We start from the raw sequence: 13,868 nt of genomic DNA, 5'->3' as shown, positions 1-13,868 counted from the left end.
TTTTGATGCCCATATAAAATAATTTAGTGATTTGCTATTTATCTTATGATTTATCATGATGACTATTTTTTTGAGTAATTTCTTTGAGGTAGGCGGAAAAAAAAACTTTTGCTTTTATTTTCAAAAACAACATGGAGGAAAGAAAGCATGGTACAACCACGGAACTAAGTGTATACAAACTTTTCTTTTAGTTTTGGATATTGCAGGTGAGAAATAAACCTGCCATCTTACTTCTGTACCATTGGGGAATTCAAATCATGTCCTAGAGACACAACAGAAAATAAGAGGAGAAGATCTACAAAGAGAGGAGAATTCCCCTCCAAACAGTTGGAACGTTCCCCATCACTGTCTCTCTTGGTGACAATGGTCAACAGTACAAATAGAGGAAGGAGCAAGAAGCTATGACAGAGCGCAAATATGGGGAATACAATGGGGGAAATAATTATTTGATCCCATGCAGATTTTGTAAGCTTGTCCACTTACAAAGAAATGAAGGGTCTATAATTCTTATCATATATGTATTCTAAATGAGAGCGACAGAATATCAACCAAAAATCCAGAAAAAAAAAAAACATTATACAAATGTTATAGAGTTGCAATTCAGCGAGTAAAATAAGTATTTGATCCCCAAGCAAAACATGATTTGGTACTTGGTGGAGAAACCCTTGCTGGCAAGCACAGAGGTAAGATGTTTCTTGTAGTTGTTTACCAAGTTTGCACACATCTCAGGAGGGATTTTGGTCCACTCTTTACAGATCTTCCCTAAATCCTTAAAGTGGTTGTTAATCCACACTATCATCTTTATACTATCCGCGCTGTCTCCCAATAACAGGTGCCCCTGTGTGTGTGATTTATAAAAAAATGCAGTCTATATCTTATTTACGAGTGCAACGCGGTGCTCACATGACCCGTTGGCTCTCTCCTCTCCTCGTCTGACAGAGCAGGAAGAGCCAAGATTCCCCCGCTGACGTCAGTCGGGAGGGGAGGAGTAGGACAGAGCCTGCCCGTCACGTGAGCTCCTAGCGGCGCTCGTAAACAGTGCTGGGACAAGGTCATTCGGTGCCTAGTGCAAAGATGGAAAACTGAACACCTCCCCGTCACCTGCTGCCAGATGCAGCATGTCACTTACCACCGTCACCTGTTGTCAGATGAAAAATGTCACTTGCAACCATCACCTGCTGCCAAGTGCAACGTGTCACTTGCCACCGTCACCTACTGCCAGATGCCACCATCACCTGCTGCCAGATGCCATGTGCCACTTGCCACTGTCACCTGCTGCCAGATGCCATGTGCCACTTGCCACCTGCTACCAGATGCCATGTATCACTTGCCATCCATAGCCTAGCTCTCTCTCCCTCCCCTTCAGTTGGGCATCCTGGGGGCTGCAGTTTCCCTTTTAGGATTGCAGTGGGCCAATCCTCGGGACTACGTGTCCCATGATCCTCAATAGAGGCCAGTACACACATCTCCGGGGCAGATGCGGAGTGTAATGCAGAAGAGTCCTGTGCATCTTTGGCTCCGTTTCAGGTCAGAATTCAGCCAAAAATTCTGACCCAATTTGGACCTGAAATGGTGAATGGGGGGAATGCACCGGACCCCCTGATGCAAACAGCGCAGCACACAGTGTGAACCCAGCCTAAATGATTCAGAGAAAGATTGGGAGAAAGTGCTGTGGTCAGAGTGGCCTAGCCAGTCTCCAGACCTATCAAAAAAATTTATGCTAAAAACTTTGCGTTGCCAAGAGACAGCCAAGATCTGTAAGGAAGAGTGGAACAAAATCCCTCCTGAGATGTGTGCAAACCTGGCCACCAACTACAAGAAACGTCTGACCTCTGATTGCCAACAAGGGTTTCTCCACCAAGTACTAAGTCATGTTCTGCTTGGGGAAATACTTATTTTACTCACGGAACTGCAACTCAATTTATAACATTTGTTTTAGGTGTTTTGTTCTGGGTTTTTGGTTGATATTCTGTCTCTATCATTTAAAATACACCTATGATAAAACATTATAGACCCTTCATTCCTTTCTAAGTGGGCAAACTTATAACAACTGCAGGGGATCAAATAATTATTTTCCCCACTGTATACTGTATATGGGGGTCAGTACTTTCTATAGATGCTGTTCCATTTCTTTGCATGTTCAACAAGACTAAATCTCACTTCTCGTCCAAAATGTACCACATGTCCAATATCACAGTGACATGTTTTATCTTTGTCACACAGATTCTTCCAGCCAGCCTTTCAGGCAACTTCTACTTTTCAGAAAACTGTCACAAATCAAAGCATTTGTTACCACAACACTTCATATTCCTGTATATGTACTTGTATGAGAAAGTATCCTGTTCTCTCTGTATTGCTTCTTTTTATGTGAAATCCCTGCTGCCTGTTCCTCTGCTTTTTTTAAAAAAAACTGGCCACACTAAGCAGGAGAGCACAGCATGGACAGTTATCTACCTGTGCTGAGAACTTGGTGTGTTCTCTACTAGTGATCAAACTTGTCCTGATACCAGCACACGCCGATGTACGTCCTATTTTTGAAGAGGGATATCTCGGTAACGGCAGCAGCTGCTGCCACAACCGAGATATCCATCTCTTCAGGCGCCGGTCATCTGTGGGATAACGGTGGTCTCCGCGGCAGATTTGCCGCGAGATCACCGCTATCGGCGGCGGGAGAGGTGCCACCCCCCCTCCCACCACCCTCCCGCACCTTCCGCCGCTTACCGGAGCCATCGGTAGTGGCGGAGGCGATTGGGTCCTTTTCCTAGCTGGGTATGGAGACAAGTAAGGCTAAGCTGGCCCCCACTTGTCTCTATACCATAGGAGGGCGGAAGCGATGTCAAAACATCACTTCCGCCCATACCTCTTAAAAGGTATATTTTTTTAAATGTAATTTTTTTTTTTTTTTGCATTTTAGTCCAAATATGAGATCTGAGGACTTTTTGACACCAGATCTCATATTTAAAAGGACCTGTCATGCTTTTTTCTATTACAAGGGATGTTTACATTCCTTGTAACAGGAATAAAAGTGAACAAAAAAAAAAAAAAAGTGTAAAAATAAATAAAATCAATAAGAAAAAAAAAGGTTTTTAAAAACACCCCGTCACGACAAGCTTGCGCACAGAAGCGAGCGCATACGTCAGTAGCGCCCGCATATGAAAATGGTGGTCAGGTAGAGCGAGAGCAATAATTCTAGCCCTAGACCTTCTCTGTAACGCAAAAAATGCAACCTGCAGAATTTTTTAAATGTCGCTTATGGAGATTTTTGAGGCTAAAAGTTTGATGCCATTCCACAAGCGGGCGCAATTTTGAAGCGTGACATGTTGGGTATCAATTTAAAAAATTGGGCTAATTTTACTGTTGTCTTATTTTTGTATTCAAAAAAGTGAATTTTTTCCAAAAAAAGTGCGTTTGCAAGACCGCTGCGCAAATACGATGTGAAAAAAAGTATTTCAATGACCGCCATTTTATTCTCTAGGGTGTTAGAAAAAAAACAATATAAAATGTTTGGGGGTTCTAAGTAATTCTCTATATAAAAAAAAAAAAAAACACTGTTTTAAACATGTAAAATCTGAAAAAGAGGCCTGGTCCTTAAGTGGTTAAGCCTCTTATGCCCCATACACACGGTCTGATTTTCAGACAGAAAATGTTTGATGGGAGCTTTTCGTCGGGAAATTCTGACCATGTGTAGGCTCCATCGGACATTTTCCATCCGATCTGGATCTCATATCTCACAAAATCTGTTGTCGGAAATTCTGATCGTGTGTACACAATTCTGACGCACAAAGTTCTACGCATGCGCGGAATCAAGCAGAAGAGCAGAATCAAGCAGAACTGGCTATTGAACGTAAATTTTCTAGGCTCGTCATACGTGTCGTATGTCACCACGTTCTTGACTTTCGGAATTTCTGACAACATTGTGTGACTGTGTGTATGCAAGACCACCCCCCTTGAGGGAGAGGATGGCTATGTCCTGCCAGCAAGTATTCTGGTTTGGACCAATTATAGGGGAGCCAAACCAGGTACTTCCAGCCAGGCATCCCAGATGTTTTCAAATTTCAGTGGACTACCCCTGTGTTTGTATAATAACTTCTCCCTCAGATGACTGTCATTTATGGCGATAGCCCATTCTGCATGCGTAGGCGGTAATACTGAGAGCAATTTCCTGGCCATAAGATTTCTGCCGATAAACAAAACCCTGAGAATGGCTGTGTAGGTGTGGGGCATGTACAGTTCCTCATCCAACCACCCAAACAGACACAGTTTAGGGTCAACTGTAAATGTGAGATTCCATATTCTATTAATAGAGAAACTGCTAGTTTCCAGGATTTCTCCAAAGCTTCTCCCATCCTTTGGAACTCCCCACCCAAATCTGTCCGACTGTCCCCTAATCTATCCATCCTTAGGAAAACCCTTCTCTTTAAAAATCCTGCTTCTAACGAATACTGTTTTACTTCCTCCATCAGCTCATCCCCCACAGCTATTACCTTTTGTAACAATTGACCCTTCCTTTTTAGATTGTAAGCTCTAATGAGCAAGGCCCTCTGATTCCTCTTGTACCAAATTGTAATGTGACTGTAACGTCTGGCTTTGCAAACTGTTGGCGCTATATAAAACCTGTATAATAATAAACAGGTCTGATCACTTCAGACCAGTACCTTTGCAGTTTCAGGCACTTCCAAAGCATGTGAATAAGGGTACTGTTGTCCACCAGACAACAAAATGGATCATCTCTTCTGTGCCATTTGTGTAATTTATATGGGGTACGGTAAGTTCAGTGGATAATGAATAATTGCGTGAGTTTTTGGGAGGAAGAAAGTGACACTCTAGGTACATTCTCCAGTATGGTAGACCACTCCTCATCTGATGTGTGTCCTATATCTTCCCCCCAGCTATCCCTACACTTTAATGACATAGCTTTAGACACCTGACATAGTAGGCGGCTTTACGTACACTTAACCACTTTAAGACCAAGAGTTTTCTGGCACTTTTTGTTTACAAGTTTAAATCAGTATTTTTTGCTAGAAAATTAAATTACTTATATACGTGATATTTTTTATTTTTTTGACAGACAGACACTCTAAGGAATAAAATGGCGATAGTAGCAATTATTTATGTCACACGGCATTTGCGCAGTGGTTTTTCAAACATAATTTTTGAGGGGAAAAAAAATACATTTCCCTAATCGTCTTTCAGGACAGCCACTATGAGAGATAGACTCCTCCTCTTCCTCTGGAAACACTGCGCCAGCCCATAAATTCTTACTTCCCCTGCCGGACCTCAGTTATTAGTGTTTCCTCCGGCGGGGAGACACTGTGCAAGGAACCAGGCCGATCAGCTGGGGAGGCTGTGGCCGTTTTTTCGTTAAAAGAACCCGGTTGAAAGAAGCAGGGGCTTCGTTTGGAGAAAGCTGGGTTCAAACCGTTCGAAACCAACGTCCGCGTGTCGGACGGGTCGAACGGTTTACTTACCTCACCAGGTACTGCCACCCCTTCCGAGTCGAGCGCGGCTTCAGGTCGTGGGGGACTCCTATTGCGTCTACAGGGACGCAGCTGGCAAGCCGTTCGGAAGATTTCCCTGTACATGGGTACAGTCCGCCCCTTTTTTTCTCTGAACCGAGCGGGCCGAACGACGGGCGACGTCGTATCCGGCGGAAACGAAGGCTTGACCTCGAAATACGATCGACTTCCGGTTCCGGGTCGTGGAGCTGATAGGAGGTCCGGGCACAAGCTGGAGATGGGTTCAGAACGTGCACAGGCAACGTGGAACTCTGTAGTAAGCAGCCACCTGCAGTCATGTCGGAAGCTGAGGCTCAAACGACAGACTCTATCTCCAGCATTCCTAAGGTAAGAGCGCCCTGGGGAGGGGTTCTCTCTATCTAGGATCCCCCCACCCCAATGTATGGTTCTATCATGGGTGGGGGGGCAGACCCCCTGGGTGGCCAGGGGGGAAGGGAGGCTCAGATCCCTTCGTTTTAAAAAAGGGTCTAGTGCACTCCCAGGGTTGTATCCCGAGCTTTTGATTGACTTTGTCTTTTTCTGTTTTTTTCTTTTTTCCTTTTTTTTTTGAAAGCTACGGAAAAAACTAGGTCTACGCATAGCTCTAAAAAGAAGTGTGCCTCCTGTAGGGACATTTTAGGGGAATCTTGGACCAAAGTGTTGTTCCCACGGGTCCATCTCCCCAGGATACAACCCCACCTCTAGCACAGAGTTCTGCTCCAGTCCAACCTGCTAGTACAGGGGGGACAGAGGTTGCAGGCCCTTCAGGGACAGGTAGGGAACTTCCAGATAGTTCCTCCTCCGATTCCCAGGAGGGCTCCGAGGGGGAGGACCAGGACGGGTCCAGGAAAGCCTCCAGATATAAGTTATCCCTTATGAGGTAGGGACCTCTTAAAGGCAATTTATGCAACCCTCAGTATCCAGACGGATAAAAGCCCCTAACCCTGCATGACCAAATGTATTCAGGTTTAGGGGAGCCAAAAAGAAGGGTGTTTCCAGTACACAAAGTTTTAATGGAAACAGTTTAAAAAGGAGTGGCAGGATCGGGAAAACCCTTTTTATCTAGATCCCTCAAAAGAAGGTTCCCATTTTCAGAGGACCCGGCATGCCTTTGGAATAAAAGTCCCAAATTGGATGCCGCGTTCTCCCAGGTCTCCAGACACACAGATTTGGCGTTTGAAGACATGGGGGCCTTGGCAGATGTCATGGACAGAAGGATTGACTCTCTGCTTAAAAAGACGTGGGACTCGGCTATCAGCAATTTAAAGCCTGAAATGGCAGTTACAGTTGTGGCTCGCAATTTAGAGCACTGGCTCTCACAGATCCAACAACATATTGAAACCATTCTGTCATCCTTCCCTACTATGCTGCGAGGGATCACTTACATAGCTGATGCCTCTGCTGAGTCCGTCCGCATGTCGGGCAGAACGGCGGCTCTAGCCAATTCGGCCAGAAGGGCCCTCTGGTTAAAAACATGGCCAGGGGATAATGCCTCCAAGATAAAGCTATGTGGGATACCCCTGACGGGGGACCTCCTGTTTGGCCCAGGGCTAGAGACGGTTCTAGACCGGACAGCGGACAGGAAAAAGTCCTTTCCTCTCAAACGGAAAACCTCCGTACCAACAAAAAAGAGGTTTCCTCCGCAGGGGCGTAGGGAAACCTCGAAACCAGAGGGGAAAAAAGAGAACCTGGCCCCAAAAAGGCAGGGGCAGAGGAGGGGCGATTTTTCGCCCTCCTATCCAGCCCCGTAAAACCCAGTGACTTTCCAGCTACAGGGGGAGGAAGACTGGGGGCCTTTCTTCCACAGTGGGAGACAATATCCCTCAATCAATTTATTTTAGGGGTAGTAAGAAGGGGGTACCTCTTGGAATTTCTAAGACCACCCCCTCAAAGGCTCCTTGTCACGCATCTACCCAGGTGCATGGTAAAGGCCGAGGCCTTGCTAGAAGCTCTGAGGGAATTGGAGAATCAGGATGTTATTCTCAGGGTCCCAAAAGCAGAGGGAAGGGGGTTTTTTTCCTCACATCTTCATAGTGAAAAAACCCTCGGAAGTTCAGGTTGTTTCTGAACTTAAAGCCCCTGAACGCTTCAGTGACATACAAAAGATTCCGCATGGAATCGATCTTTTCAGTAAAGGCGCTTCTGCCCCACAACTGTTTCATGGTATCCCTGGACCTAAGGGACGCGTATTTACACATCCCTATAGCGGAAGCCTCGCAGAGGTTTCTACGCCTTGCCATAGATCTGGGCGGAGAAACAATACACTTTCAGTTTCAGGCCCTGCCATTCGGGCTATCCTCTGCACCCCGCATATTTACCAAAGTCCTGGCAGAAGCCATGGCCTTTCTTCGGCTCCAGGGGATATGTATAATTGCTTACCTGGATGACCTGCTTTTATTTGCAGCATCCCCAACACAGTTGGTCAGGGATCTCGATCTAACCAAAGGGGTCCTTACAGACCTGGGGTGGCTTCTGAACTTGGAAAAGTCCAGCCTGATCCCCTCACAACAGATCTCCTACCTAGGTTTCCTGTTGGACTCAACACTGTTGAGAGTTTTTTCTACCAAGAGAAAAGGTACAAAAACTGGACAGTGCGGTGGCCTCTCTTCAGAGCAACCAGCTGGTTTCCATAAGGGTTCTGATGTCAGTACGGGATCTCCTTACATCCACCCTTCCAGCAGTGCAGTGGGCAGGGCTACACTTTCGTCCCCTACAGTCCTTCATCCTAGGGGTGTGGGACCACAGTCAGGAGGCCCTAGACACCTTAGTTCATATTCCACACCAGGTAAGGAGATCCCCCCGGTGGTGGAGGAAAGTGACAAATCTGTCGCAAGGTCGTCTGTGGCTCATCCCGATTTCTCGGATAGTAACCACAGACGCAAGTGGAAAAGGTTGGGGGGCACATTTGGGTTCCCTTCTAGCCCAGGGCACCTGGGGGGACGGCGAGTTGACTCGATCGTCCAACTAGAAAGAATTAAGGGCAGTGGGACTAGCCCTCAAATTCTTCAAAAAAGAGCTCCGGGGTCACCACATTCAGGTGCGGTCGGACAACTCTTCCGTAGTGGCCTATTTGAACAAACAGGGTGGCACGAGAAGCGGAACCCTGTTGTCTTTAGCGACAGAGATCCTGTCCTGGGCCGAAACCTACCCCCTTTCGCTCTCAGCAGTTTTTCTGAGGGGAGAGAAAAACGTGGTAGCAGACTTTTCTCAGCCGAAAAAGGCGGAGGGAGGACGATTGGCTTCTCAACCAGGAGGTCTTCAATCTCATAATAAGGAGATGGGGGTCTCCGGAGGTGGACCTGTTCGCGTCCAGAAACAATGCAAAAACCCCCTGTTTTTTCTCCCTAAAAAGGGGAGAAGGAGCCTTAGGGGTGGACGTTTTGAGCCAGAATTGGCACTTCAGAACTTGCTATGCCTTCCCACCTCCAGCGTTGTTGCCAGCAGTTCTGAGAAAGTTTCAGATGGAAAGCACATCTCTGATTCTGGTGGCTCCACATTGGCCCAAGAGAGCATGGTTCTCAATGCTAAAGCAGTTGGCGGTAGAACCTCCCTTACTCTTGCCCCCTCATGGACGATCTTCTCTCTCAGGGGCCAGTCCTCTGCCCACAGGTACGCCAGTGGAAGTTAGCGGCCTGGCTACTGAGGAGGGTTTATTAAAATCTAAGGGATTTTCACAGAAACTAGTTTCTACCCTCCTGGACAGTAGAAAAAAGGAAACTCGCCAGATCTATGAAAAGGTCTGCTTACGTTTCAACAAGTGGTGCGCAGAGAACTCTTTCCCAGTACGGAGCTCCTCCGCAGTGTTGGAATTTTTACAATGCGGGGCAGATAAGGGCTTATCCATTAGTACCCTTAGGGGTCAAGTATCAGCCCTCAGTGTTTATTTAGAGGATCATTTGGCTGCCAACCCATGGGTAGTCAGGTCCTTTAGGGCCCTGTCCAGACAGAGACCGGTCCAGGGCCTGTCCTTTCCCAGATGGGATTGATCTTTAGTTTTGCAGAGCTTAACTGGACCCCCCTTTGAGCCTTTAAAGGAGTGTCTTCTGAGAGAGCTTACTCTGAAGACAGTGTTTCTGGTAGCAGTGACAACTGCTAGGAGGGTCAGTGAGATGGAGGCCTTATCAGTCAGGGCTCCCTTTGGCGTTATTTTTCTGGATCGGATAGTTTTAAAGACCGATCCAGCCTTTTTGCCGAAGGTGGTATCCAGCTTTCATAGAAGCCAGGAAATTGTTTTGCCCTCTTTTTGTCCCAATCCCTCCGGTGAGAAGGAACTAAAATTCCATTATTGGATGTTAGGAGATGTATCCTACACTATCTGGAACTGACCAAGTCATTTAGAAGGTCAGATTCCTTATTTATTTTGTTTTCCGGGGCCAGGGAAGGTTGTAAGGCGTCCGGCGCACTATTGCTAGGTGGCTCAGAGTAGCCATCGAGCAGGCTTATTTAGTTCAGGGAAAGAAATCCCAGTGGGTATTAAAGCACACTCCACTAGAGCTATGGCAGCCTCCCAGGCAGAAAGAGCGGGAGCAACGCCAGAGCAGATTTGCAGAGCAGCAACATGGTCCAGCTATTCCACTTTTGTAAAGCACTACAGAGTGGATCTGGTGTCGGCAGGTGAGCAGACCTTTGGGCGAAAGGTTTTGCAAGCTGTAGTCCCACCCTAACTGTTAAGTGCTCGCTTATCCTCTCATAGTGGCTGTCCTGAAAGACGATTAGGGAAAATTAGAGTTACGCTTACCGGTAACGTCTTTTCCAGTAGTCTTTCAGGACAGCCCTAGTTCCCACCCGAAAATTGGGGGGTGTCTTACAAAAGACCAGAGCGCAGCAAGATAATGGTATTTGATAAATATGTTATTAATGTGTTCTTGTGTCTCCCCAGCTGGCCGGAGGTATTCTCGATATAAACTGAGGTCCGGCAGGGGAAGTAAGAATTTATGGGCTGGCGCAGTGTTTCCAGAGGAAGAGGAGGAGTCTATCTCTCATAGTGGCTGTCCTGAAAGACTACTGGAAAAGACGTTACCGGTAAGCGTAACTCTAATTTTTATCTGCTTGCTGCCCGCCCCACCGTCAAATGACAGCAGGGCGGTGCAGCTCTTGCTCTGGGCCATCGTCATACGACGGCGGCACGGAACAGCCGCGCCCATGGGGGCGCGCAGCGCGGTGATCGTGGCAGCCCCATGTTGCTAGGACACAGTGCAACCCCGATCTGTGTAAAGAGCCGCATTCGCGGCTCTTTAACCATGTGTTCAGCTGTGTCCAATCACAGACGGTCACATGTAAACACAGAGATGCCGGTAATCGGCCCCCTTTGCCTCACACTGACAGAGTGTGAGGAGAGGAGAGCCGATCAGCATCATCTCCTCACAGGGGACAGCTAGGGAAGTAATCAGGGCACTAATCATCAGTGCCCTGATTACAATATATAAAGTGTAAAAATGCAGTGCCCACCAATGCCAGCATACAGTGCCTACCAATGCCAGTGATCAAAGCCCACCAGTGTCAGCAATAAGTGCCCACACTGCCCACAAGTGCCACAAATCAGTGCCCATTAGCCATCCCAGTCAGTGCTGGCAATTAGTGGCACCTATCGGTGCTGACCATCAATGCCCAGCACTGCTGTCCACCAATGCCCACCACTGCCACCTATCCGTGCCACCTAACAGTGCCCAGTGCCACATATCAGTGCCCATAAGTGCGGCATATTAGTTCCTTCTCAGTGCCCATAAGTGCCACCTCATCAATGCCCACCAGTTCAGCCTATCGGTGCCCATTGGTGCCGCCTCATCAGCGCACATCAGTGAAGGTGACAAATTACTTAGCTACAAAATTTACTGACAGAAAAAAAAAAAAGTGAAAAATTATATATATATTTGTTTTTGTTTTTTTCAAATTTTTGGTCTTTTTTTTTTTTCTGTAAAAAAAAAATAAGAAATAATTTAAAAAACAGCAGTGATTAAATACCACCAAAAGAAAGCTCTATTTGTGTGAGGAAAACGATAAAAAATGAGTTTGGGTACAGTGTAGTATGACCGCGCAATTGTAATTTAAAGTGCGACAACGGTGACGTACAACACAACGATGAGCCGAGAAAACTAACTTCAATGCTTCCGAGCATGTGTTGAATTGTTTGCGAACATGCGTAGGAATTTTGCGCATCGGAATTGGTACAGAATTTCCAATCTGAACTTTTTCTTTTGGAAAGAAAAAAAATAGAGAACCTGCTCTCAATCAAAGTCCGATGGAGCATACACACGGTCAGAATCTATGACCAAAAGCTCTCATTGGACTTTTGCTGGTGGGATTTCCGATCGTGTGTATGGGGCTTAAGGGAGGAATAAAGCCACTGTCGGCAGAACAAAACAAATGACAGTGGCTTTAATCCTCCCTTACTCTATCCAAAATTAAAAACAAGGCTTTGCCCTTAGTTCTTCTTTAAAGCCAAACTACAGCCAAATCTATTCATATTGTTTTTAAAGCCGGACACACACACACTATACAATCTGATTGTTCTATAGATCCGCCATCGACTATGCAGTGCCATCTGATTGGATACATTTTGGTTGTTTACATTAGTCCTTCTGGAAAAGTAGATCTATAGGTAAAACATTTTCTATTTTGGATAAAGTAAGGGAGGGTTGTAACCCCTGTCAGTTTTTGTTGCCATCTGTGCGTCATTGAGGAGATTTCCCTTCACTTCCTGTCCCATAACCACACCAGGAAAGTGAGGGAATCCTTGGTTGTCACCATTGGAAGATTTCCCCTCTGTTTCTGCTTTACAAAACCAAAATCTGGGATTTGCTTTCACTGTCAGTGATAAAAGGTCACCAGGACCCTAACAGGAAGATCAAAGAAAACTGACAGGTGTTCTAATCCCTCTCCACTCTAATACTGAGCAAAAAAAAAAAAAAAAGATAGCAGATCATTGAGCAGCCCCCCCCCCATACATAGAGGGACCCCATACCTGGCCAGGTGCTGAGTCTCTCCCCCCAGCCTCCTCTCCAGCTCCTCCCAGGCGGGGGGCGGCTCGCCGGACTGGAAAGCTGATAGATTGAGAGCTTCGGAGACCTCCTCAAAGCGGGCGGTGAAGTCCTGGAAGTCGATGATACCGTCCCGATCCACATCCAGCCTGCGGAACAGAGGCCGGACCAGGCTGGGCTGCACCCCCAGATCCCTGCACACTGTCGCAAAGTCCTCCAACTCCACCAACCCGGAGCCATTCACATCACAGGCGGCAAACAGGCTCCGGAGCTGGGAGAGATCGGGTGCTGAGCCCATCACCTCCGGGGGGGGGGGGGGGGTTCTGGAAGAGTCCTCCTAAGTGATCCACATGGGGGACACCGGGTCAGAAGAGGGAGAGCACTGCTACTGTGTATCAATCTGAAGAGCAACACTGAAACTATGTATACATGTGAAGATCCTCTATGTATACAATGTATCAATGTGGAGATCCTCTAATAATGTGAAGATCAGCACTGCTACTATTTACAATGTATCAGTATGTGATCAGCTCTTCCTTTGTATACAATGTATCAGTATATGGATCTGATCTTCCTCTCTGTATACAATGTATCAGTATATGGATCTGATCTTCCTCTCTGTATACAATGTATCAATGTATAGATCTGATCTTCCTCTGTGTATACAATGTATCAATGTATAGATCTGATCTTCCTCTGTGTATACAATGTATGAGTATATAGATCTGATCGTCCTGTGTATACAATGTATCAGTATATAGATCTGATCTTCCTCTGTGTATACAATGTATGAGTATATAGATCTGATCTTCCTCTGTGTATACAATGTATCAGTATATAGATCTGCTCTTCCTCTGTGTATACAATGTATCAGTATATAGATCTGCTCTTCCTCCTTGTATACAGACAGTTATATGGAGATGAGGGTCACTGCAGTCAGCTGACGATCCCAGAAGTTGTAGAAGTTCCCCCGGACTCCAGTGCAGCCATGGTCGGTGTGCTGTCAGTGTCTTCCCCGGGTAGAGGTCCCCAGTGTCCGCTCCATGGTGAGATTAGGAAGTCCGATCTCCTGTGCTTCTGCTCCAGCCTGTTTCCAAAGTTCCCCATACACCTTCTCTGCAGCTCCGCCCACACACCTCTGAGGCTCCGCACAGTGCCCGCCCTATTCTCCACCCCCTCACACGCATCTGTCTGTGTCCCGTGCTCCGCACAGTGCCCGCCCCCTGCTCCACCTTCACACACCTCTGTGTCCTGGGATCCCATCAGTGCCCGCCCCCTGCTCCACCCCTATATAATCTGTCTCCTGGGCTCCACTCAGGACCCGCCCCTTACTCCACCCCCCTGTTCAGGCTGCGCACAATGCCCGGTACACATGATCCGATTATCGGACGAATGA

The 13,868-nt window shown here is 46.8% G+C and overlaps 1 protein-coding gene across 1 annotated transcript in view; it reads right to left on the bottom strand.

The window, feature by feature from the left end:
* Positions 1–13,606, bottom strand: part of LOC143960273 (ras and EF-hand domain-containing protein-like) — a 106,661-nt gene extending 93,055 nt beyond the window's left edge. Inside the window, exon 1 of the mRNA XM_077468687.1 lies at positions 12,457–13,606. Within this exon, the coding sequence (XP_077324813.1) occupies positions 12,457–12,770 (314 nt within the window). The 5' untranslated portion in view covers positions 12,771–13,606. The remainder of the gene's footprint in view (positions 1–12,456) is intronic.
* Positions 13,607–13,868: the final 262 nt, after the last annotated feature.

Source organism: Lithobates pipiens, unplaced genomic scaffold (genome assembly GCF_037356315.1).
Source record: "Lithobates pipiens isolate NorthernLeopardFrog02 unplaced genomic scaffold, aLitPip1_a1.2 Scaffold_8, whole genome shotgun sequence".
In the NCBI taxonomy this organism is placed as follows: domain Eukaryota; kingdom Metazoa; phylum Chordata; class Amphibia; order Anura; family Ranidae; genus Lithobates; species Lithobates pipiens.
Note: the sequence above shows the minus strand (reverse complement) of the source record. Positions and strands in the feature narration are given on the sequence as shown.